The sequence below is a fragment of the Rhineura floridana genome, chromosome 7 (assembly GCF_030035675.1).
Source record: "Rhineura floridana isolate rRhiFlo1 chromosome 7, rRhiFlo1.hap2, whole genome shotgun sequence".
Taxonomy (NCBI): domain Eukaryota; kingdom Metazoa; phylum Chordata; class Lepidosauria; order Squamata; family Rhineuridae; genus Rhineura; species Rhineura floridana.
The window spans coordinates 28,207,075-28,233,613 of record NC_084486.1 but is presented as its reverse complement, the minus strand read 5'-3'; the positions used below and the strand labels follow the sequence as shown (position 1 = coordinate 28,233,613).

Below are 26,539 nucleotides of genomic sequence, written 5' to 3'. Positions count from 1 at the left end.
GAAGGGGCAAGAGGGAGGGAATAGGAGGAAGAAGGAGGGGAGGGCAGGTTTGATCATTGCATGCCTTTTGAGTTCAGTGGGATTTACTCCTGTGTAATCATGCTTAGGATAGGTGAAACTGAGGGGCAGGGAGGGGAAGAGGAGGGCAGGAAGGGGAGGGGATTGGATGGGTGGGCACTGGGCAGAGGGGAAGCCCCTTTCCTTTCCCAAAAGAAAACATTATGAACAGTATCATTCTTTTTCAGTGTTTCTCCCACCTTTTTATTTTACAGCAGGCACATGTAGCCTTCCATCCAAATTTAAACCAAACCTGTCCCTGGCCACATCCACACCACACCTTTATTTCACTTTAGACAGGCATGGCTTCTCCCAAAGAATCCTGGGAAGTGTAGTTAGTGAAGGGTGTTGAGAGTTGGTAGGAGATGCCATGTTCCCCTCACAGAGCGGCTGACTGTTAAACCAGTCTGGAGCTCTCTCGGGAATAGAAGTCTCCTCTCAGCACCCTTCACAAACTACACTTCCCAAGATTCTTTGGGGGACACCATGACTGTCTCAAGTGAAATAAAGGTCTGGTGTGAGTGTGGCCCTCTGATTAGGCAAGCCAAGCAGCTGTGAGTCTGGCTTTTAGAACACTGACTGTTGGTTCTTACTGAGCATGTCCAGCATTATCATTGAGTTCCATGTAAAATTTCTTAAATTAATTAAAAATCAGCCAGGCATTTTTTAAACTTTTAAACTGCAGAAGATGGAGGTCAGAGTATGGGGCAAGGTCAGTAACAGGATTACAGGTACTCTGTGAACATGGCTGATTTTTTAAAATGAATTTCAACAGATTACGACAACTCTGACAGGAAAAAGTCTAACGGGTCTGGTCTCTCCTTTCTCGATTCTCTCTGACTTTTGTGTATCGCCATGAAAATTTAGAGGATTGTTAAACAAGTGTTTCTGAGTTCAGGATTATAAATTTTGTAAGGTTTTGTTTTAAAATGAGCTTATGGGGAGCATCAGAATGGCATGGGGGGTATTTTCAATTTAACATTGCGGAATGTGACAAATCCATGCTGACTGTAGTATACAGCCACTCTCGTGGCTGTATAATACTACAGAGATAAAATGTTGCACCAGAACACCCCTTCCTAACAAAGAAATGTTTAGGGTGGACTGTGCAGGCCAACATCACATAGGGTGCAATTGCAGGGATATTGTGCTGTTACTGATGATGCCAGAGGAATCTTTAAGACTAAAATGTTTGCTGTTCTTGAAATGTAGGTTTCTGATATTGGTATTCTTTTTCTTTCTTCCCTCACCCCTCTCCGTTTTGTCTGAAGACTGTGTACACTTTTACTGCCAGTATTCTAGAGAGAAGCTCAAGGAAGAGGAAAAAAATCAACAGGAATTTTCAACTCCCTGATAAAAGTGTGTGTGCGTGTGTGTTTGCTGCTTCCACACATTAACCGCATGGTTTTTATGCGAAGAACAAAATTAATTTAATTTAGCATGAGCCAGTTCTACAAGAGCATGGAACTTTATTTTCATTCATGGCATTGGAGAGCGTGCAATGGGGAATGATGCAGTGTATATACAAGATGCCCACACTGGAACATCTTCACTGAAGCAATGTGATGTCATCACAAATCAAAAGAATTCCTGTAGGATGTGGGGACGTAACGACACTGAAAAATGGTTGAAACCACAGAAAGACACTAAAATTTATTAAAATCCACAACAGCTCGCCTTATTTTTCTTGGACCCAAACTGTCAGTGTAATAAAACACTCTTTTGTTTCTTTTTTTAAAAAAATAACTAACATCAATAGTTTCACTGTAAATAAATAACACTGTATAAATTCTAAGGAGAAGTAGAATAAATGTTGATAAGGCACTGCCTCTTAGCTCACAAACGGAATATTACATTCACGTTGAACAGAAATCAGTGTCTCAAACGGCTACACCTGCAGGGGTATTCTGGGTGTATCTTCACAGATTCTTGTATATTTAGCAATTATAATGTTTGTATATGCAAAATGCTGGCTTGATTTTAAAAAAATCTTTAAAATCTGCTGCAAATTCAATGATTCCTAAGATGAGGAATTCTGTAGTTCTGTGAAAAAAAATTTTTTCTTCAGAGTACTAATATTTTGATGCATGCGTTTCACCTTATTTTGATGAAATATTTTCCAGTTTTGCAAACACTAGACCGCAACGTGACAAATAAGATTCTGGGGGTGCAATCAACCAAGCACAGCCGCTAAGGGCCCCCCAGTCATTTAAATGGGGCTTGCAGTGGGCTCCAGCACAAGCACCACTGAAAATGAAGGGTGGTTACACAGCAGCAGTGCTCGGTGTAGTGTGCCCTTTACCTGTAAACACAAAGTCCTTCATCTAATATTTGTTGCTGTTGCCAATTTTTTCAGTGGAAATGACCTAAAATTTAAAGAAATCATAACATATACAGTAGTTGCATTATAGGGAGGGGGTGCTATCTGTTCTTGCTTTATACCGGGGGAAATGCTTGCAGCTTTTAGAAATGGGTTGGTGCTCTTGTGAGCACAAGTTTGGGATATTTAAAAAAAGAAATGAAGAGAAATTCTTAGCTAACAGACTGGCAGCACGCTGTAAAAATATTACTGTATTGTGTACTGGCTCTAAGATGTAGAATCTTTAAGTAAGCCAATCATCTGTAATCATTCTAGCAGTGTAATATTAGGTTGTTAAGGCTGCTGTGTTTTAAAGGGCATTTTTATTTGGGTTTTTGGTGAAATACTTTAATTTGTTAATTATCTTCATATGAAAACAGAATTCATTGATCATAGCTCTAATTATGTATGAAGAAAACACAAACACTGGATGATCTAGTTGATTATTTAAGCATAAAATAAATTGTGTTAAAGCTCTTCACTTACATGTATATTGTGGTATTATTCATACTCCTTTGCAAATGGTGGAAGTAATGCATGTTGAAAATGTGGCTATAAAGAAGGACTATATGCCCGAGTTGGTTGGTGGGTACCATTTCCCCTGCTCCCAAGTGCCTTTGCCCCACTTTCTTTTCTCTGGGCATCTCCATCTCTTCGCCTTCATGCCTCCTCTGTCTGCTGCATCATTTCCCCTCTTCCCTCCAGCTCCTGCCACCTCTCATGTTCTGGCTTCCTTTTGTAAGCCTCCACGCGTTTCTTGATCCAGCTTCTGTCCCCTTGGGCTTTTCTTCTTCTACACCTTCTTTCCCAAATTGGCTGCTTCCCTTCTTCCTTTTATCCCTTCTATGTCACCCCTTTAACTCTGGGTCCTGTGTCCTGTCTCCCTTCTTTCATTCCCATTCCGTGGATGCTACCAGCTGCTGATGTCACACTGGGCTGCCGATATCACAATGACTCGCAAACACAGCCTATTGGCTTCTCTTCTCAAGCTTTCTGATGGCACTTCTCTACCGCCCTCAGTAGCAAAGCAGCTCTGGAAGAGAAGACATGGACATAACTCCCGTCAGACAAGTGGGAGGTTATTGTAGAAGATTTCAAATTATAAGTGGAGAATGTCAGCCATTCTTTGCTATGTGTATTTCACATTTTCAAAACTTGCTATCTTTTTTTGCTCACTTACTGCCTTAGGTCAGCCACTATCTCTTAGCCTAACCTACCTCATGTGGCTGTTGCTCCATTGAATTCTGTAAGACTCTCTTCTGAGTAGACATGGTTAGGATTGCAGCCTAAGTCCTTGTATTATAGACATAATTTTTTACTTCCTTTAACCAGAATGATGCATCTTTGTACTATAAAGGCCCCCCACCAAAGTAGTACAGCTTCAAAGCTTCAACAGACTCTTAGTCTGGTCTGATTACTGCAATTCAATTTACCTGAGAGTAAGCCCCATTAAATATGAAACTTACTTCTGAGTAGACATGTACATGTTATGTGTCTTCAAGTCGATCATGACTTATGGCGTACTATAAGTTAACTATACAGTGAATTTTTAATGAGTGCCCAGGTGTGCATTTGTGAGGGGAATGCTCCGGAACTCCATCCCGTTAATTTTTTGGCAGGCGGCTCCCTTAAATAAGCCCACCTGGGCCCTTCTCTTGATTCACTCGCTCAAGTGCTGTGCTGCTGAGCACTCTCTGTGGTGGGAGCTGACTGCTGACTGGAAGGAAGGAAGGGAAGGTGGAAGTGGCTGCATGCACATGCACATGCAGTGTAGGCTTGCAAGTTGGTGGTACACAGACCAGCCATTAATTTTTTAAAAAAATTAATAAATAATTCTTCTCTTGGCTCTCTGTGACACCCCCCCCCAGGATGACTATGCAACCCCCTGGGGGTTCCAACCCCCCAGGTAGTGAACCACTGAAATGGATGCAATAAATAGATTGGTGGTTTGTATTTGTAAACTCTGTAATACTGCTGATTGAACAGACTCTCTTCAACTTCTCTCCATGCCTGGAGTTCTTTTGTGTGGTGTGCATTTTGAACAAAATTGAAAGAAAGAACGATCATGAAGAGATGACAATTGTGAAGAGAAAACAATGGCACAAAAACACTCTTCAGAAAACTGTAAGAAAATTATCCCCAGACATCTTGGTGCTACACTTGAAAGGTAAATTGCAGGTGTTTAAAATTACTCCAGCAGTCTCCAACTCTATACTGTAAATCTTTATTTTACAAATCTTGTAAAGATTGACTAAAGAGGCTTTACTAAAGTAAGCAGTAAGAGTTCTGAGCACTTACTATATGTATGTAGAAATACTTTCATAAAGGCAATCTTTAATATTTAAATTAACATGTTTCCACCAAGATTGTGGGGAGTTAATTTTTATTCTAGTTTGTTGTATTTTTTAAAGACATAGGACACTGCAGATTTTTGGTTCTGGTTGCAGTCCCTTCAAACTGAAACACCTACTTGATTAAACCATAATTCCCAGACCTTTCTGTTTCTTGGTTCCAACTGCATCTGTCCGGCTCACCTCTTAGTGGCCCTACATTGTATGTACTTACATAAGATACATAATATAATGTACAGCTACCTACTGATAAATGTAAACAGGCTCCCAGTTCTTTCTTGAACCCTTTGACTTCAGTAATATTCACATCCTAAAAGTTGGCCTGTTGCTTCCTGGCTAAGATTGCTGGTTTACTTGTCTCCAGGTGCACATTTTTACTTACCAGGGGGTATGCCTCATTTCAAATCCATGGGACTTACTTCTGAGCAGACATATATTGGATACCGCTGTTAATGTGAGTTTTTTAGTATTACAGTTTGTCATGCATTTAGAGTTGTGCTAAGCTTTCTTGTCCCTACTAACTAGTTATTATCAGCCTATTCAAAAACTAAATGTATAATTGAACAGGAAATGTTATATCCATTCACTAGCTTGTAGTAATTTTTTTCGTGTTAAAAGTTGTTTTTTTACTCTGCAGCCCAGTTCATTGGAAGCATCTTTTTAATTCACGTACAATGCAATCCTCTACATGTCTACTTGGAAACAAGTCCCACTTGAATTCTTACTCCCAGCTTACTCCCAGATAAGCGAGTATAGGATTGTGCTATAAAAGATGTTTCACTGATTGATTGTAATGCAGTCGTGAGAAACCTCCCCCTTTGAAGGCCACCAAATACCCTTCAGGGAAAGGGGTCAGGGAGCACATACTGGCAGTGTGTGAGGCCCAAGCATCTCTCTCTCTCTCTCTCTCTCTCTCTCTCTCACTCACTCACTCACTCACACACACACATACACACAAACAAACAAACTTCTACCTCTCCTGTACTGAAAAGGAGGTTCTCTTTCTTAGCATACAGCACAAGCTGTTCATGGAGGAACAGAGTAATCACTTCTTCCATGTGCAGTTCAGTTGGCTTCCATGTTGCACACTGCAAAAGGAAGTTCCCTTCTTAATGTGCAGCACAGAGATTGCCTAGGGAGCCTCTGTAGGTTAAATCCAGCACATGGGCCAAATGATCCCTACCCCTTATGCAAAAGGAATAATCATAAACTGCACTTACTAGGGAATATGTCTCTTAAAATTATTATGACTTGACTTCTGATAAAATGGGATCAGAATTAAAAAGCCCCCTCAGTCCAATTCCTACTTCAAAGGCAAGAAATAACCACTCACTCACTAGCTCTCCACAGATCGGTGTTAAGTCTTCAGAGAACACATGAACACCTTTCTCTAACAAAAAAATCATGTAAACCTGTTCATTTACGTCACAGTTCTCCGATCTGATCTGATCTGTGTCTTTAAACCATGGCTGTGGAGTCGGAGTTGTGGAGTCGGAGTCAGAGTCGGAAGCAATTTTGGGTGGAGTCAGTCGGTAGAAATGTTCTGACTCCGGCTTCAAAATAAATACTTTCATAGGAATTTAGGAAAGTTTTCTTGTTCAGAAATTTTAATCAAATAAATATATTTTATGTTCTGTCAATCTAGCCTGATGATTCACATGGTGGTGATGAAATGCCTTGTGCTACCATTTTACTATGGTAAATTTGTTATTAGTAGTTAATATACACTTGCCATTTATGAAGGAGTCGGAGTCAGAGTCGGACAGTAGAAAAATAGAGGAGTCGGAGTCGGAGGTTTGGTGTACCGACTCCACAGCCCCGTCTTGGCTGGTCCCACCTATTTTTCCTCTGATCCTGTCTTATGCCCACCTCCCCCACCTGCTGTCATGATCAAGAGCCAAGTATGCGGCAGGTGGACAGAACACGTGGAAGAGGCAATAGTTGCCTTATCTCCTACTGCACTGGAACATTTTAAAAAACAGACACCAGATCTCCAGGTTATGACCACCCTATTTTCATTCATTATTTTTGCTTGCTACAGAGAATAGATTGACCACAACAGAAGCAACACAGGTACCAACTTAACACCTGTAATTTTTGTGCTCTGCAAGTGAGGCAGACTTTCTTTATGAGCTGCTTTCCCCTGAAGTTAGGAATGGGGATCCTGTGACCCTCCCGATGTTGATAGACTTCAACTCCCTTCAGCATGGTCAATGGTCAAGGACAAAAGGAGCTGTAGTCCAGCAACCTTGGGGAGGAGGGGCACAGGTTCCGCACTTCTGTTTTCAGTATGGTCAGTATACACAAGGTGGGATCCAACTAAACAGCTATGAGAGTATAATGACTTATAGCTGTGGAATGTAACTTCCTTGGCCACTCCTCGGCCCATGCCCCCCTGTGCCTTTCCTAAATCTGCCTCAGAGGGTTGGGAGAAAACCCCACAGCAGATTTGGGGGGGTGTGGGGACAGGGAGAGGTGAGGGCAGGGAAGTTGCATTGCACAGCTAAACGTCGTTGCACTTACGGCAACTGTTTAGTTGGATGCTGCCCAATGGTTCCTAATTCTTGCCCAATTAATTTACTTTTGAACAACAACCAATGAAATAAGTTACATATTGCCAAAGGCTTCCCATACAAACACTGGAACTGAACCATTCCCCAAACTCTTTGTCCAAGAAAATAAACTGTCCGGATACTAATGTATATCTCTATTCATTTTACTAAACTGAACATATCACATATTATTACTATGGGGAAATATTACCCATAGACCTTTTTTTCTCCTGGGCCACAGTCAACGATGCTGGAGAAGATTTAGGCCTCAATAGATCTGCTTGCATGCTTTTGATACTGCAATCAATCAGCAAGCCTAGCCAGATAAGCAAGAGCAGCAGCAACTGAAGTTATTCAAGGCCTACAGCAATCCTCAGTCCTTCCAATTGTAGGAAATTCTCACAAGTATTACATTCTACACATAGAGTCAAAATAGCAACGCCCAAACTTACATTTCCTTAGCAGCAATGAAGAGTTAGATACTTGCTTTTCTGTACCACAATTGTATCACAAGGGGAGAAGACTGTGTTCGGGATAGAGGCCTGCTGATTGCTGGTGATGCCTCAGCATCTCTGCAAAAAGTATAGGAATGTATATGTCCATGATTGTACAACGAATGACAGAATTTTACTTCTAATGAAAAATCTACTGTGTCTATCAGAACCTTTTTTTAAAAAACAAGTTTTTATCCCTCTTTGTTGTGGAGTAGGCTCCTCCCATGTTTTGTGGAAGGGTTCCTGTGCCTTAAATAGCTACATGGCAGGCAGAAATTCAACAGGTGTAACAATGCCCATTTTGGCATCTTCATGAGATGCATCTCCTGTTGAATTTCTGCCTGTTATGAAACGGTTGAAGATGTAGGCAACTTGCAAAAAAAAAAGAAAGTGGTGACATTATAGTATATAGAGAAAATATTTTTTAAAGGTTAAAAAGCCAATTGCTCAGGAAGCAGAATATATACAAATTATTTGTACAGCTAGTGGCCTAGAGGTGAAACTCGTTTCTTCAAAAGCCTCCTGTCTCTATCTATAAAACTCAATTACTGCCTGAACACACTTATGATGTTCCATGTCATATGAGGTTCTATGGCTGCACTCTATTTCCCCCACCGCTGTTTCACTCTCTTGCCAGTAAATAAATAAAGCAGGAAAAATGTTGACTGATCACAAAATCTTGGTTTCTTGCAGGAAAAAATGGATGTTGTTCCCTCTCCCCCCTCCCAACATATTCCTCTTTTTAAATGCAGTTTTTAAATGCTAGCTTTTATTTAACACAGTGCAAGTAGCTCCACAGCACAATCCTATGCATGTTTACTCAGAAGTAAGTCCCAGGTAAGTGGGTATAGGATTGCCGTCCAGCTCTTATTCTCAGGCTCCACTGCATGGCACAACACAGGCTATGGTTTTAACCTCTCTGGTAACTGGCCATAATTTCCTCCAGAACACTTTATAGCACAATCTGCAAATGCTGATGACATTCGTGTCCTGTTTTCTGCCTCCTTTAAATTCATTCATTGGTGAGCAAGCTTATTAATGCAGAATGTATTTCTCCTGAGTCATATCAATACTGAAAACTGAATTGCTAGCATTTACATGGATAACAAGCCTGCTGTTTGGTTTTCTGAAACCATAATGCCATCTGCAACTTACTCTTTACAGTGTACTCTTTAATTACAAGTCAAAGAAAAGGAGGGTTCTTTCAGGGATGACAACAGAAGAGCTTAAGGAGGTAAAGGCATTTAATGAGCTGCTTCTTAAATTTAGTCTATAATATAAATGTAAAGCCTACAGTAACTGCAACATACATTTCAAGTTCTCTTCTGTGTTCTTCTGTCCTGCATTATCAAAAGTCACACATGGCAAGGAAAGCCGCTCTCAACTGATGTTTAGCTGCACATGTGAAAACATACGCCAGGGGTAGCCTGCAACAGACTGACATGGCCAGCCCTCCAAATGGTGATGTCCTGTAATTCTCATCATTGCACACCATTGGCCATCCTGATTGAGGGTAATGAGAGTTGGAGTCCAATGACATTTACAGGGCATCATGCTGGCTATCCCTGTGGTAGGCTCTGTCTGTCCCACAAACCTACACTGGTTTTATACCTGTCAAACAATCCTGGAAACCATAGATTGCTGTGGACACTAAGACACTTTTAGGCCTCCTTCCCTCAGAGTCCACCTAGTGTTCTCACCATGGGCACATCTGCATGACAAACTTAAAATTATGTTTAATAGTCGTTCCCTTTCCTGAGGGAGCCCTGGGAAGTGTAGTTCTGAATGTGGTTTTCTCCCTTATAGAACTACAGTTCATACAGTTCCCTCGGGAAAGGGAATGACTATTAACACACAGTTGGGAAGTCTGTGGTTCAGATGTGCCACATGACTGAACTAGGTAAATGCTGAGGGTAAGAGACACGGAAGTGGCGAGGGTTGTGATCTTTTTGTATTTGTTTATTATTTGTACCTACAGTCCACCTTTCACCAAAGGGTCCCAGGGCGAGTTACAAGAATGACAATTAAAATGAGAACATACATTAAAATCATAAAATAAAACCACAAAAACTACTAATCATTCATTCATTCATTGGCGATCACTCATGGCTGAGTAAGATTGTCTTCCAAGATAAGGTCTTTAATAGTGGGTCCGTAAGTGACTGTGAAGGCCAATTCTGGATCCACACAGCCTCCCACAGTGAGGACATAGGTTTCCAGATGGAAGATGATCACAATGAGGATTTGTTTGATGTTCCTTCCACTTAGCTTGTTTGTCACATTCGTTCTCTATTTGTGCTTCTTTGAAGTCCACAGCACCTTTCATAATAGACAACCTCTATTTGGGATGTTCATGGGCCAAGACTTCCCAGTTCTCAATGTTCATGTTACCCTTTTTTTAGTTTCGCTTTAAGAACATCTTTAAACCTCTTTTGCTGTCCACCGATATTCTGTTTTCCATCCTTAAGTTGGGAGTAAAGTAGCTGCTTTGGAAGACGGTGATCAGGCATTCGAACAACATGGCCGGTCCAGCGAAGTTGATGTTGAAGGATCATTGTTTCAACACTGGTAGTGTTTGCTTCTTCCAAAACACTAACATTAGTCCCTCTGTCTTTCCAAGTAATTTGCAGAATTTTCCGGAGGCAGCATTGGTGGAATCTTTCAAGAAGCTGGGAATGGTGTTTATAAATGGTCCATGTTTCACAGGCGTTCAGTAAGGTTGGTAGTACAATGGCTCTGTAAATAAGCATTCTGGTATCCCTGCAAATGTCCCGATCTTTGAACACTCTATGCTTCATTCAGGAGAATGCGGCACTCGCAGAGCTCAGACGATGTTGAATTTTAGCATCGATGTCAGCTTTTACAGAGAGACAGCTGCCAAGATAGGGGAAGTGATCAACATTCTCCAGTGTCACATCATTAACCTGGATTGATGGTGCTACAGAGGGATTAGTTCGCACCTGTTGATAAAGCACTTTGGGTTTTTTAATATTAAGTGAGAGCCCAAGCTTTCCATATGCTTCTGCAAAGACATTTAGGATAGTTTGAAGATCTTTCTATGAATGTGCAGAGACTACATTATCATCGGCATATTGAATTTCTACGACAGAGGTTGACATTACCTTACTTTTTGCTTTCAGCCTACTGAGATTAAAAAGCTTTCCATCTGTTCGATATATGATTTCCACACCAGTAGGAAGTGTCCCCTCAATAAGGTGTAGAACCATAGCAATGAAGATAGCAAATAAGGTAGGAGCAATGACACATCAGCAAGAAGAGAGATACCTCGATAGTTCCTACAATCTGCTCTTCAAAGAGTGATAATTATGGTGTCCCTAAAGTCTTCTGGGATCTCCTCCTACATCCAGATTTTTTCGATGAGCTTATGAAGTTGTTGTGCAAGTTTAGGCCCACCTTCTTTAAAGACTTCAGCAGGAATCCCATCAGGTCCACTAGCTTTGTTGTTCTTCATTTGATTGATGGCTTTACTGACTTCATCCAAATTGGGGGATACTGCAAGCTCGACTCTAGTTTGTTGTTGTGGAATTTGCAAGAAGACCTCAACAGCCACAATAGAGTTACAATTAAAGAGGTCGTGGTAATACTTTTTCCAGCGCAGTGCAATAGACTCTATCCTTAAGAAGTTTGGTACCATCCATTGAACGTAAGGGATTTGTACCGTAATTTGTTGGTCCATAGATGGCTTTTGTGGCATTAAAAAAACCATGCATCATGAGCATCTGCAAAATGCTGGATTTCTTGAGCTTTCTTCATCCACCAGGGGTTCTTAAGTTCTCTAGTTTATCTTTGGACCGCAGCCTTTGCACTGGCATAGATTTTTTTCTTAGCAGCACAGTTAATGTCTTTCTGCCATATCTGGAAGGCTTTCCTTTTCTTGTCAATGATATCTTCAATCTCACTATCATTCCCATCAAACCAATCCTGATGTTTCTTAGTTTGGTATCCAATAGTTTGTTCACATGCTGCAATAATGGAAGTCATTAGTTTAATCCAATGTTCCTCGACATTTTCAGGGAGTTCCGTCGGTAGATGTTTCTTGAGAGTTGTTTGAAAGCAGGCTCGCTTAATAGGATCTTGAAGGGCGTGGATGTTCATTTTACGCCTTGGTTTTCTTCCTTGGACCCTACATTGAGGAACAATATTAATGGCCATAGTGGATCGAATTAATCGGTGATCTGTCCAGCAGTCATCGGCACTTGTCATGGCCCTAGTGAGGAATACATCATGACGCTCTCTGGCACGGACAATTACATAATCCAGGAGATGCCAGTGTTTTGACTGAGGGTGCTTCCATGATGTTTTAAATTTATTTTTCTGGCAAAAGAGTGTGTTTGTAATAACAAGATTATGCTCTGCACATTTAGTCAGAAATAGATTTCCATTCAGGTTGCTATTGCCAACTCCTTCTTTCCCAATGGTTTCTGGCCATAAATCAAAATCATGCCTGACTCTTGCATTGAAATCACCCAAGAGGATAATGTTATCCTCCTTATGTATATCTGATAAGATGGTATCCAGCTGGGTATAAATTTTTTCCTTGATGTCTTCATCAGCATTTAATGTTGGTGCATAAGCACTTAAAATAGCTGCCTGCTGGTTTTTGGCAAGTTTTAACTGGAGAGTTGAGAGTCGTTCATTAATGCCAATAGGAACTTCTGACAAGAGCTTCACAAGATTATTTGAAATAATCAATAATAATAAGTACAAATAATAATAAGTAAAAATAATAGTAAGTACAAATAATAAGTACAGAACAGCAGCATACAGCAATTGTATGTAGCTCTTAGGCTCAAAGACCTTGCCCCCTAGGAGGCACTGTGGTTCAGAGATGCAAACTATATTCTTTAGGACTGTTCATGTTGAATCTGCCTACTCTGAAGCTTGCCTACCTGCACTTCTCAATTCATATCACTCTTATGGGGATGCTACTATCTGTGAATACTACACTAATCCCTCAGCAATCCATTTAACTAGTACTTCTTGGTCAGCTTCTTGAAAATTCACACTAAAACCCGGAGCGGACTCTCTGCCCTACTGACATCAGAACCACCAGCCTCCACTGGAATATAATCCTAGCTATGATTTTTCCCTGTGAAAGCTTTGTATCAGTTTAGAGCTGGCTACATATTTTCGTATAATATTAGAGTATCATCAATTCACACTGCCTCATGTTTTGATCATTTGATGAAAGGAATGGAACTGTGAAATTAATAGGAATAACTATGGTACTATTTAAATCCATTTCATTAAAAGCTCCAAATGTACACAAATGCTTAAAGTGTATGCCATAATAAATTTGTTAGGGTTGTATTCAGCTAAGTCCTACTCAGAGAAGACTCATTTAAATTAATTAAACCTAATTTAACCTAAGTTAGTCATGTCTAGTAACTTCAATGGGTCTTCGCTGAGTAGGACTAGACTGAATACCACCCTTAATCTTTGTTCCCACAACAGTATTTTCATGCTTTTTGCTGCAACAGACTGACATGGCCAGGCCCTCCAGAAAGTACACAGATTATTCTCTGATCAGAATTTATTTCACAAACAATCTATGCAAAGGTCAGAGTATTCAAGGTCCCTCACAATCATTAAGGAAATCCCAGTGCTTGATGCCTCATAGTGCAATCCTATACATGTGTACTCAGAAGTAAGTCCCACTAAATTCAAAGGGCCTTACTCCCAGAAAAGGGCAAATAGGATTGCAGCCTCAGTCAGCGTATAACATTGGCTGAGGGAGGTCTCCCTGCCACTGCCTCTGAGATATTGCAAAGTTTGAATGAAACTATATTGTCTTTGCTTATGAAACAAAATGCCAAAGTAAAAAAAAAACCTGATCCTATGCTTGCTTACTCAGAAGCTCATCCCACTGTGTTCAATGAGCGGGAAATAGTTGAATAACTACCACTTACTTAGGCTTTGTAAGTAGCTGGCTTAGTGAGCAGAATGAACCAGCTCACAGGTGGTGGGGAGCCAGGAAGTGGGGACTAGAAGCCACATTGCCATTTGAGGGGTGACACAAAGCCAAATGCCCCTTCCCACAATAGTTTTTGTCACCCTGCTCAGTGCCCCCTCCCCACAGCATGTCAGAGATTTAAGATTAGTATACTGTTTCGGCTTCAGAGTTGTGCAGCTGTTTTAACACACTGGAGATCTGCATGTTTTCCATGGGTCACCATCTGCAAGCACCACTGTGCCCGCCAGCACTTCCTGTGGTGCCCATGAAAGGTCTCAGTAAAAATCACCTCAAAAATCCACAATGCATCAAGACTGTTTGCTCTTTCTGCTCAGTCCGTTTACTAGGAGTGTAGCCACACAATTTTCGTTGGGTGAGCAGAGACAAAAATTAGGGGGGGGGGAGCAAAAAAGGATTGGGGCACTAGTCACTATAAAAGAGGTTTTCTGGGAGAAAGTTTTCATAGGTAAAGATGACAAAAATAAACCCCAATTTATGCATTTTAATTGGGAACTATGACAGTATTTTCCACTTGCAAAATAGTTGTGTAAACTAAATAACCATGAGTAAGAAGTAAATGTATATTGTGCAAGTCATCCTACCATAATGACCTGAACTGTTAATAGAGTCTAATGCACCATGATTTCTCTGCAAACATGCAGAGGAACTGTTTGCTTGAAATTCCTTCAAATATGTTACTTTCAAAAGCCAAGCTTACTAAGTTTGCTTTTGTTTGATGAAGCACTGAACGCCTGTGTGGTGTCAGCCCATGTGTCAAAGTTGAGTTTTCACACACAGCTGTAGATGCACCAAAGGTGAGTCCTGCAGGATACAAAGTGTACATGCTTAGAAAGGCTTCGTTGTACTGGTACAATGTTTTAGTAAGCTTGTGAACTGTGAGTTCAGTTCTCTTGAGGCAGCTGCTTCCTGAAACTAGCTACTCTGGGCTCCTTTGCCATGCCAGGGAAGCAACTGAGAAGTTTCACTTTAAAAATTAAATTAAAACCTATAAACATAAGGAAATGCTTGACAGCATATCACATAGAAACTATATGTTTCTCCCAACTACAGATGCTAGAATTAACTGTACAAGCACACAATCTCTGTCCTACCCTACCCTGGACCAGCCAGCTAACACTGCTTCTGGTAACACTGCTAACACTGCTTCCATTGCTGGGCTCCTCTATGCTACTCTGCAACTTTGGGATGAGTGATGTACTCCTAAGTCCAGGATGATCATTGCCTCTCTGTGCTCCCAGCCACTCCTGCTTAACTGCTGGCTGGCCCCTGCCAGCCACCTTCTTCTCTTCCTCCTACTTCTACTGCCCCTATAGCCACAAGACACTATCTGGTATCTTGTTCCCCTAATCCAGACACACACACACAAGGGCAAGAACTACAAGTTGAAACCCGCCTGTAGATACTGGGGTGCCAGACAATGCCTGCCTCTGCCTGCTGCTGCAGCACAAACTGCTTGTTCTAGCTGTAATTAGCTAGAAACGTTCTAGCTGTAATTTAAGAGTACTGCCAGGGAAAAATTAAAGTTGTTTACATTGTAGCAGAATCCTGTGTGTGGCAACCAATAGATAAATAGCAATATATAGAACGAACCCAAGAGCTCAAGGAGGTCAGCACTGAACAAAGTGGAATGCATGTTAGATCTGAGCTTCCACATGTCTTCTGCTAACTTGCTCTTTCATATTACCACCTAGCACACAGACTTTACAAAACCTTGGCCATAATAATAACCTCCCTGTTCTCTCTTATTATCTAGAAAGGATTAAGATTGGTCAAAATTACAAAACAAGTGGAACATAAAAAAAGCCCCCAGTGCTGCTCAAATTTGATTAAATTAAATTTGGCTCAGAGGAGAGCAACAAAGATAGTCAGCGGTATGGAAAACAAGTCTACTGAAGAAAGTTTGACAGAACTTGAGTAAAGGAGACATGCTAGCAGCAATCTTCATATACCCGAAGGGCTGTCACATAGAAGAAGGCAGAAGAGGCTGATCTATTAGGGCGAAAGGGGCATCATCCCACCAATCCCAGCCTGCCCTCAGCCAGCCCCCATCTGCCTGACTTCTTCCTTACACCAGTTCAGGGGTTGGCACTGCCTTTCAGCTTCCCCTTTCTTTGTCTCAGTGTTGCCCTTGTAGAACTCAGCAAGGAGGAGGAGAAGGATTGTACAGCTGTATACTATAGCCAGCAGGGATTTTTTGCATTCCGCAATGTTATTGAAATGAACAGTGAAAATACCTCCCATACCATTCTGATGGTTTCCATAAGCTCATTTCAAAACAAAACCTTACAAAACGTATAGTCCTGAACTCAGAAAAGCTTGCTTAACAACCCTCTAAATTTTCATGGCACTACACAAAACAGTCAGAGAGAAGCGAGAGTTCAAAGTGTAAAAAGGGGGGGAACAGACCCCTCCCTGTCCCCTTCCAATCCCCTCCTTCCCCCTCCCCCTCCTTCTGCTCCCCTCTCCCCCCTTCCTCCTTCCCTCTACTCTCCCCTCCCCCTTACCTATCCTAACCATGATTGCCCGGGACAAAATCCCACTGAACTGAATAAACACACAAATGATCAAACCTGCCCTCCCCCTCCCCCTCCTGCCTGCTCCCCTCCCTATCCCCTGTGGTCAGTTTCACCTATCCTAAGCATGATAGCAGGGGAGTAAATCCCACTTAACTCAATAAGCATGCAAATGATCAATCCATTCTCAGCAAATTTGCACAGGATGCCATTCCCTACCTCTCGGATTAAAAAGCAGAGAAATTCACTAATAGGCAAAAAACCTTTCCATTTAAGAACGTACCTATAGCCAACAGATATTTCTATCAAACTTTAACAAGCAGGAAGATTGGGCAGCTATAGTGCATCCACCAGGGGAGCAAGAGACCTGACCTCCTCTCTGAGATATTGTACTGCCCTACAAATTGGTCAAACTGCAAACACAATTTGGGTTGGTCCTTCACAGTCCAATCCACTTGCTGTGTAGCTTGGAAGAATTTGGTTACGTGCCTCTTTTTAATTTCCCTGCTTTTTAAAGTTTGATAGAAATATCTGTTGGCTATAGGTATGTTCTTGAACCGCAAGGTTTTTTTGCCTATTCGTGAATAGAACTAGAATTAGTTGGCTCTCCTTGTCATGGGCTCTGTCTCCACTTTTTGTTTGGCTTCTCTGTCTCCAGTCGCAGCAGTCTCAACGGTCACTAGGCACCACTGGGAAAAGGCAAAGACTTGTACACTGCTGCCCTAGAGGTCTGGACTAGATCAGATGGTTTAAGTTACAGAAGGCTAGATTTCAGTTAAACCTCAGGAGAAACTTCTTAATGGTAAGAGGAGTTCAACAATGGAACTAATTGCCAAAGGGCATGTGTTTGTGATCAGCTTCACTGGAGATAGGTTGGCAGGGTGTGTGTGTGCTCTAGTTCTCGTTTTCCTGCAAAGAGCATGGAGTTGGACAACATGGCCTACAATACCCCTTCCAATTCTGGGATTGTGTGGGTTCCAAAGACAAATAGGTCCAGGAGTATAGCGAGACAATTTTAATTGGGGGTGCAGAGACAAAAAGGGGGGGGAGAAGGGTTGTGGCATTGGCCACTATAAAAGAAGTTTCTGGGGGAAAGTGTTTTCATAGGTAAAGACAAAAAAACCTCCCAATTTATGCATTTTAATTAGGATTATGACTTGTGAAGTTTACAAAAAAGCAAATCAATTCAAATACAGTATTTTCCACATGCAAAAAAGTTGTGCAAACTAAATAAAAGTGACTAGGAAGTAAATGTGTATCATGTACATCATCCTCCATAATGACCTGAACTGTTAATGAAGTCTAATGCGCCGTGATTTTTCTGCAAACTTGCAGAGGAACTGTTCACTTGAAATTCCTTCAAATATGTTACTTTCAAAAGCCGAGATTTCTAAGGTTGCTCTTCTCTGATGAAGCATTGAATACCTGTATAGTGTCAGCGCATGCATCAAAGTTGAGAATGAATTTTCACACACACCTGTTGATGCCCCAAAAGTGTGTCCTGCACATACGAAGTGTACAAGCATGGAAAGGCTTCCTTGTAGAGGTACAATGTTTTAGTAAGCTTATGAACTGTGAGTTCAGTTCTCCTGAGGCAACTATTTCCCTAAACTAACTACCCTGGTCGCCATTGCCATGCCAGGAAAGCAATTAAGAGAAGTTCCACTTTAAAAATTAAATGAATACCTATAAACGTCTCTTTTCATAAGGAAATGCTTGCTAGCATGTCATATAGGAAATATACGTCTCTCTGAACTACAGGTGCTAGAATTAACTGTACAAGCACACCATCTCTGTTCTACAGAAAGGCCCCAGCCAGCAAACACTGCTTCTGATGGCTCTACCAGCAAATGTCACATGCCCTGTTATGATGGCTCTACCAGCAAATGTTACACGCTCTACTTTGGTAGTTGATAAGTTCACATGAGAAACGTTAAATAAGGTGAATTATTTATAATGATGTTCACAGTTTGGTGGAGATCTAAAACTGTTATTTGATCTTTAAATTCTTCTGGGATGTTATTTAAATTGTATTTTGGCATTATGATTGCTTTGTTGTTCTTTAGCTTTACTCTGATTTTCAGTATTACCAGTTCATGATCTGTACTGCAGTCTGCTCCTGGTCTTGTTTTCGGAGAAAGGATGGAACCTCTCCATCTTCTGCTTCCAATTTGATTCCTATATTGACCATTTGGTGATGTCCATGTGTACAGTGATCTTTTCAGTTATTCGAAAAATGTGTTTGCAAGAAACAAATTATTGGCTTCACAGAATTCAATAAGTCTCTCTCATGCTTCATTTCTATCTCCTAAGCCCTATTTTCCTACAATTTCTAGTTCTTCTCTGTTCTCTACTTTTGCATTCCAGTCCCCATGTTCATCAGGGCATCCTGTTTTAGTGTGTGATCAATTTCTTCCTGTACTTCTGCATAAAATCTCTCCATTTCCTCTTCTTCTGTGTTTGGCTTTGGAGCATAGACTTGGATGATGGTTATGTTGATAGGCTTCCCATTAAGTCTCATTGATAACACTCACTCATACCTTGCATTATAGCTCCTAATTGCTTTTGCTACACCACTTTTCACTATTAGAGCAACCCCATTTCTTAATTTCTCATTTCCTGCATAAAATACTTTATAGTTGCCTGATTGAAAGTGTCTCATTCCCGTCCATTTTAATTCACTCACACCAAGTATTGTAGTATCGATACGTTCCATTTCTTGCTTGACAATTTCTAACTTTCCCTGGTTCATGCTTCTCACATTCCATGTTCCTATTGTGTATGTTGTACAACTCTAGACTCTCTTTTTGCATCTGTGCGCTTCAGCCTCTGGGCTTCCTTTCGGCTTTGATCCTGTTGCATCATTAGCCACAGCGCTACTCGTACCTGTCCATTGTTCTTCTCCAGTAACTCAATGAGTGCCATCTGAACTGGGGGTCTCATCTGCCAGCACTATCTCGTGTTGCATTTTGGATACTCTGTTCATAGGGTTTTCATGGTAAAAGGTATTCAGAGGTGGTTTACCATTAGCTTCCTGAGTCTGGATGCATCCTAGTCTGGTGTCCCAGCTTTGACCATTCCGCCTTTGGTGCCCCTGCTAGGAGTCTAGCCTCTTGGTCTAGACTCCTGACGGCATTGCTCTCAGCTTCTTTGATACTGTCAAATCCTCTCACCACGTCAAGTCAACCCTCACTATCTATCTATCTATCTATCTATCTATCTATCTATCTATCTATCTATCTATCTATCTATCCATCCTACAGATAAATGCATTGGGATACCCAGAGAATACTTCCATCTGGTGACCTTTTAAAGATGAACAGATTTATTGTAGAACAAGCTTCTGTGGACTAGCATGCAGCTCATCAGATGCAAAAAAATATTGCTTTTCCATACTCATGATTCAGAGCATACTAAACAGGCTAGCCAACTGGCATCTCACTGAGCAGCTGCTTATGCAGTAGCTTCAAAACTGAACTGCTTTATGTGGAACTTTATGCAAGATGTTGTTACATTTTTATGACATCTATGCACCAGTTTAATATGCATGTTTACTGATTATTGTATCCATTGTCTATTTACAGTTTCTATATTTTTCTATCGTTTATATGCACTCGGGTCCTGCTTGCGGGCTTCCCCCAGGCACCTGGTTGGCCACTGTGAGAACAGGATGCTGGACTAGATGGGCCACTGGCTCTTCTTATGTTCTTATATATAAGATTTGATTGCTCACTTCCTGGTTGTTTTCTCCCCACTAGTTTTCCTTCCTCCTCCCAGGTGTCACAGAGTGCCATGTATTTTGCAAACGAACAGGGACACTTTGCTCTTTGTGTTTAAACCCTTTGCTCCACTTGGGATCAAGGAATTTAGCACATGCTCAGAGATACTCAAGATGCAAGAATAATTTGAAAGCTATTTATAGCAACAGATTGTTCACCCTTTTGGCTAAAGGGGGCATGGGGGCCCTCCAGCCTGTGAGCCAAAATAGGCCCACCAGGGGTCCTAATGTGGCCTGCGAGGCTGTTTCCCCCCCCAGCCATGCCTACTTGCCATCACACTTGCCATCAGGTATAGAGCAGGCAAAGCTACTAAATAATAATAGCCTGGTCAGGGTTGCTCCCACTATGAGAAAGATGCTGGGGGCTGTAGGGCAACCCACCTCTTCCTCCTGAGCCCCCTGGCTATTCCCCTCTGTTGGAAATCAGGGCTATGTGTGCCACAGGTCTGTCATGCACCCCAAACTAGCCTACTGTCCTTAGGTACACTGGAGGATGCTATCGCTGGAGATTTAACTGTAGGTCGAGTCAACTATGTACATGAAATGGTGGGGAAGACAGCTTCTTAATTTTTTTGCCTCAGGCAGCAAAATGTCTTGTGCCATCCGTGAGCCTACTCCTGTGCAGATCAAGGTATGCCTAAGTGTTTTCTGAATAAACAAATGGCTGGCTGGGCTCACGTTGCATACTGAACTTATTTTTTGAAAACTGAAAACCGGCAAGCCTAATTTATGACTGGGAGTTTGTAGATAAAAAAAGGTTTGCTTTTCAGGCACCCGAGCCCTGTTCTGTTTTTTCTTTCATTCTAGAGCCCTTCTATGCCCTACCTCAATCATAGGAGTAGGCTAACAGTAGGATCCTCTGTAAAATTTATTCAGAAGTGCCACTGGCTTTAATGGGGACTTATGCATATTTACTTGGAAATAAATGCCAATGAGCTAATTGAGACATGCAAACATGCATGGGGCTGTGTTGTAAAGGTAGGCAGAGAGGGGTTTTTTGCTTATGTATATGTGCTCAATCATTTTTCAATCCCATCTTGCAAATATTTCTCCTCAAACTGGTCTCCATTTTCATTGTCCACTTTACAGGTCTGATGAAGTAGGCTCTTTGCCTGTCAAACCTTTAGCTGAAATAAACTTTATTTATTTATTTATTTATTAAATTTATTAGTCGCCCATCTGGCTGGCTGTCCAGCCACTCTGGGTGACGTACAAAATAAAAACATACACATACATTAAAACATTAAAAATCTCAACAATAATAATAAAACCTAACCCACCCCAAAAGCCTGCCTGAAGAGCCAGGTCTTCAAGGCCCGGCGGAAGCGCATCATAGAGGGGGCATGGCGGAGATCATTTGGGAGGGAATTCCACAAAGTGGGGGCCACAACTGAAAAAGCCTTCTCCCTAGTTCTCACCAGTCTAGCTGTTTTAACTGGTGGGATAGAGAGGTCTTTTGAGGCTGATCTTGTTGAGCGGCATCCCTGATGATGGCAGGTTGCCACACATGCTTTCTCCTTTTGCTGAAGTAACTTTACAACCCACAGGCTAAGGCAGACCATTTGAGCTCCGTTGCAGTGGTTCTCAAACTTTTTTGGTTTGCGGCACACTGTAAAACATATAAAAATTTTCTGGCGCACTTCATGTACAAAATTAAAGATATATTAATATATTTTAAACTATGAATAAAAATAAGCTATAGAAAACTATTACTTACCCTATACAAATGGGTTTCTTCTCATTTTTAAAATATACTTTCATAATATTTGATGCACACCTAGCCACCTCTTAGGGCGCACCAGTGTGCCTGGGAGCACTGTTTGAGAATCATTGAGTTAAGTAGTTACTCCTAACAGTGTATAGGACTGCAGCCTTAGAATGTCCATCAGGGCAACCCCACGCATATTCACTCCGAAGTAAGTCCCTCTGTGTTCAAGTGGCCTTATTTTCTTACAAATATGTTCAGGATTGCAGCCTCTAAGAGTACATAGGACTACGGCCCTAGTGGGCTGTACGTCAGGCCGGAGGACAACGCTGCCGGATGTTTATCTGAGGCAGCCGTGCTGAGCGAAGGAGAGACTTTAACAGTCTTTCTGTTCGGCTTCGATGGACTCTGCTGGTTCCGCCCAGCCGAAGGGGTAGCGAGGGAGGCCGCCGAGTAGCGGCGCGTGATGTTCCCGCCCAGCCAGCCATGGCCATTGGCTGTATCTGTTGCAGTATCGGTAGGCCGCGGTCGGCGTCGCTGTGGGCCCGCCAAGGGAATCGGGCAGCTCCCTTCTTGGCGTCAAGCGAGAAGGTTGTTCGGTGCGGACGGAGCTTGCGCCAGCCTCTTCTCGCTGCACGGCCCAGGCAGTGCGCTTTCGTCGCCGACCCCGCCTCCGTCCCTCGCACTCGCCGCCGCCTGAGAGGCGAGCAAACGAGCGGGGGTGGGTCGAGGCGAAGCAGTGGGAACAGCCCCTTCTGCAGCAGCCGGAGCCTCCTCCACGTCCTCAGTGCTCGGGCATGGCCGACAGCGCCAGTGAGAGCGACACGGACGGCGCAGGAGGCAGTGGAAGTGGCGGTGGAGGGGCACCGGGAGCGCTGCCCGGCTGCCCGGCGGGGCCTGGCTCGGCGGGGGGCACCAAAGCGGGCGGCATCGTGATCTCGCCGTTCCGGCTGGAGGAGCTGACGAACCGTCTGGCGTCGCTGCAGCAGGAGAACAAGGTGCTAAAGATCGAGCTGGAGACCTACAAGCTCAAGTGCAAAGCGCTGCAGGAGGAGAACCGCGACCTTCGCAAGGCCAGCGTCACCATCGTGAGTAGAGACGGAGGGGAGGGGGGAGAGAGAGAAGTGACCGGACCCCCGCCTCGCCCCAGGCCGCGGCGCCCTGGGTGTGTAGCTCAACTTCGCTTAGGCGACCCAGGCCGAGCCTCGGTGAGCTGGTGATGTGGGGGCGGCCGCGGGACCCGCCTCAGGTGGAGGTGCTGTTCTCGAGTGTCAGCTTTGGCCTTCGACTGTGAGTGCTCTGGCGGTTTCAGGTGGGAGTGCTTGTGGGTGGTCGGAAAAAGGGAAGGGAAAAAGTGGAGGCCCGCTGGGAGGGCTCCGGTATTTCCCGCGCCTCCTTTGAATCCTAGGCCGAGCGTTCATCTTTTCTCTATCCCAAGTGCAAGCGGCTGCTTTTATCTCTTCGCTTTGAGGGCTCGATCCTTCCGTACGTTTACTCGGAAGTAAATCCGACCGAGGACTGGGTCCTAGGGGAGTGTGCACACAGGGCTGCAGGTTGGAAAAGTGAAGACTCATAATTTGAGTCAGGCCTTCTTGATATTTGGCTGCCTGATGGGAGTCTTTTTCTTTTGCTCATCGAGAGTGTTTCTCGCATATATTTGAGGGGAATTGCCTCTTTTGTTTCTCTTTTCCCTGTTGACGCCAACGCACACACTATGGCCTGTGTTTGAGTGGTTAGGATGTGATTCTTTGTGCGTGCGCCCAATATGAGGGTATAGCAGTAATTCCCAACGTGGGTAGTAGCACCCCCCTGGGGGGCGTTACAGCCTTTCAGGGGGGCGTTTGCATGACTACAAACTTTAGGGGGGCGTTTGGGTTCATTAGGAGGGCGTTGACATTTGGCGGTCTGATGCGACAGTTGAAGCGTTTAATTTTAATTTTATTTAATACAGAAATTATTAATTTTTAAACTGTTTTGTCCCCAGTTAGAATGTATTTAATAGTCTCAATTCATGGAAATAACACTATAGATAGTGTGTGCTCTTTAGTAAAGAAATTCTGAATAGCAGCCAGTGTCATATCAAGGAATGGGGATATTAGCCATGCCCCAGCACTAGGTAATGTTCCGATGCTGTCTTGAGGGATGTTGGAACCAATCACGAGAGAGTGTTTGATAAGCTGGGTGTATTGGTGGAGGGCGCATTCTTTGCTGTGTGCAAACGAGTGATGTAGACAGTCAGTTATTTGCTGGAATGGGACACACTCGCTACCTGTTGTTTCTGTGATGTTTACTTTTCTATAACTATGTATGTATATTAATAAATCATACTAAGAATTCAATGTGTAATCTGAGTGCAATAAAAAGCATGATAAAAATGATCAGTAATAATCATTGAAAATACCTTTTATGCATTACTCATATTTTAAGGGAAGAATAGGAAGCATTGGCATATAAATCTGAGGGGGGCGTTGGGCACAAAAAGATTTTGCCAAGGGGCGTTGGGTCGAAAAAGGTTGGGTAACTCTGGGGTATAGTATGGCTTTGGAGATTGTTGCCAGCCCAAGCTTTGTTTAGAATGAACAGGGTACTGAGTAAGTTGGGAAGAGGAATAAAAGCAAGGTAGTAGGCCTAGATGTAGTAGGGAACAGACGAAGGGTAGAACTAGAAGAGGAATGGTCTTCAGATATTGTATACCTCTATATAGTAAAGTCAGATATTGACTTTTTGCTGTTTTCCCTGCCATTCCATTACACTAACCCAGAAAAATAGGACAGGGGGCAGATCTATGCAAGTACTGGCTGGCTTGGTTTGTAATGGCTGGGGTCACCAAGGGCACAAAGCAAGTTTAGTTCCTCATGCCAATGGGATCATCAAGCATACCATTTTACTTTCTCCCAGATAATTGAGTGGTTGCTGTTCACTAGTAATATGTGGAAAGTCTGCTGTCATGCCAAAAGACTTACTATCTAGTATCAGTGTGTCCGTTATTTACCCAGCTCCTTCGGCAGACCTGCTGTAACCTCCTTCATTATTCATGTGTGGGGTCCCTGTCAAAAAGTTCAGAGTTACTGTGTTGTCAAAACCCTGTGGAGACATAACACCTGAATGCTTCCATTCAATTGTATTAGTCCAGCTGTTTCTGCACACTAGTATATTGGATCTAGCAATGACTTTAAAGTGAGGCAGTGATAGGTATAGCTTTCTTCCCCTCCCTTTTTTTTTGAAGAGAATCAAACTTATTTGTGTTGGACCAATGATATGTCTGAATCAGAATGGGTGCTTTCAAAGGTTTGAGCTAGGATTAGCTGTCTTGTGGGTTTGATTCTTGGAAAGATTCTCAATCCTGATGATATTCCATGTTTTACAATATATTCAAGGCTGCATTCCATATCTGCAGAAAGGTCATGTGAGTTTGCCACTGCCTTTCTTTTGATATTTGACTTTGTATATGGTTTGCATAGTGCGTCAAGGTGAAAAGTGTACTTTACTGCCTCCAAGTGATGTCTAACTGGATTTTAGATGTCTAGAATAGCTTGCAGTTATTAATATTTTACATTGCTAAGCACAATGCTGATGAAGACCCTTGGGAGCTGACACAACTGTTGGTGCAGGGCTGAGCTTTTAATAATGAATATTGGATACTGTAGTAAGATACACAGTTGGTTTGATGTGAATTGAAGTCACGCCAGATATATACTGAACATAATCTCGCTTATCTGTTGTAGACACAAACTGCTCACAAATATATTGTGGCAATAGTGATATGTTCTAGGGGACCAGACTTGTCCACTTATTGTACCAAAAAGTGTCTTCCCATCATATCTTAAAGACTTGTGTTTTATTTGAAAAGAGTGATCATTCATGCTATGATCTCCAATTGATTTATTGAGCTTCATGTCTTGGTATAGTTGAAACATACCTGTAGACTCTGTTATAATTATATGCTTGCCAACTTTATTATAGAAAATTTAAGTTATTTTCCTAATGTCATCCTTTTGTGGCACCAAATTGAGAGTACACTTGGGATAAGAAGCTTATCTCTGATCCTGCCAATCCTTTTGATAGGGCTGTAATAATAAACGAGAGACATATCCAGAAAGCTTTGGTAGTTCACATCTCTCAGTAGCATTCTTAAAAGCTTTTGTGCATCCTCAGAAGTGCCAGTAGCACTTAAAAGTTAGTGTGTAGTCTTTGGCTAGCAACTTAGTATCTCCCCCCACTTCTGGGGAGGAAGCTGTAGAGATGTGCTATTAAGCTACCTATCTGTATACATGTGTAACTTGACTCTGCCATGAAAAAGAAAACTAGGTTAGGTTGCAGCCTTTAGCAGAATTAGAAGTTGCTATAGTACCTTAGAATATTAAAGTTTAGGACTGACATTGCTACAGTTGACTAACAGCAAAATCCTGATCATGTTCTTCTCAGATGTAAGTCCTGTTGAATTCAGTGGGGTTTACTCTCAAGTAAGTGGCAGCAGAATTGCAGCCTTGCATGTGTGGAAATCACATTTTTTTTCTAATCACGGAAGAGGAGCTGTAACCTCCAGCAAGTTCTCTTCCCCAGATTAAGCTGCTTGTTCAGGTAACATCTGCATGGGATCTAAGGCTGTGTACCCCTATCTGCAACACTAGCCTTGGTAGCTTTACAGCTGTAGAGACAATAGTGATGGAGAAGCCTTGCTTGTGGAGGGAGGGAGAGTCATAGAATCATAGAACAGTGGAGTTGGAAAGGGCCT

The 26,539-nt window shown here is 42.3% G+C and overlaps 2 protein-coding genes and 1 long non-coding RNA gene across 16 annotated transcripts in view; 2 read left to right on the top strand and 1 right to left on the bottom strand.

The window, feature by feature from the left end:
* Positions 1 to 2,897, top strand: part of ANK3 (ankyrin 3) — a 591,855-nt gene extending 588,958 nt beyond the window's left edge. For all 14 annotated transcript variants that reach the window (XM_061635097.1, XM_061635100.1, XM_061635096.1 and 11 more), the window contains one exon: positions 1,329 to 2,897. The gene's annotated coding sequence lies outside the window, so the exon portion shown is untranslated. The remainder of the gene's footprint in view (positions 1 to 1,328) is intronic.
* LOC133388777 (uncharacterized) lies at positions 2,125 to 23,081 on the bottom strand. The gene is made up of 3 exons (XR_009763904.1): positions 21,817 to 23,081; positions 7,772 to 7,891; positions 2,125 to 3,449 (listed from the first exon to the last, which is right to left on the bottom strand). It is a non-coding gene; the product is annotated as an uncharacterized LOC133388777 (long non-coding RNA).
* CCDC6 (coiled-coil domain containing 6) overlaps positions 22,347 to 26,539 on the top strand; it is an 87,911-nt gene continuing 83,718 nt past the window's right edge. Inside the window, exon 1 of the mRNA XM_061635101.1 lies at positions 22,347 to 22,892. Coding sequence (XP_061491085.1) covers positions 22,602 to 22,892 — 291 coding nt within the window. The 5' untranslated portion in view covers positions 22,347 to 22,601. The remainder of the gene's footprint in view (positions 22,893 to 26,539) is intronic.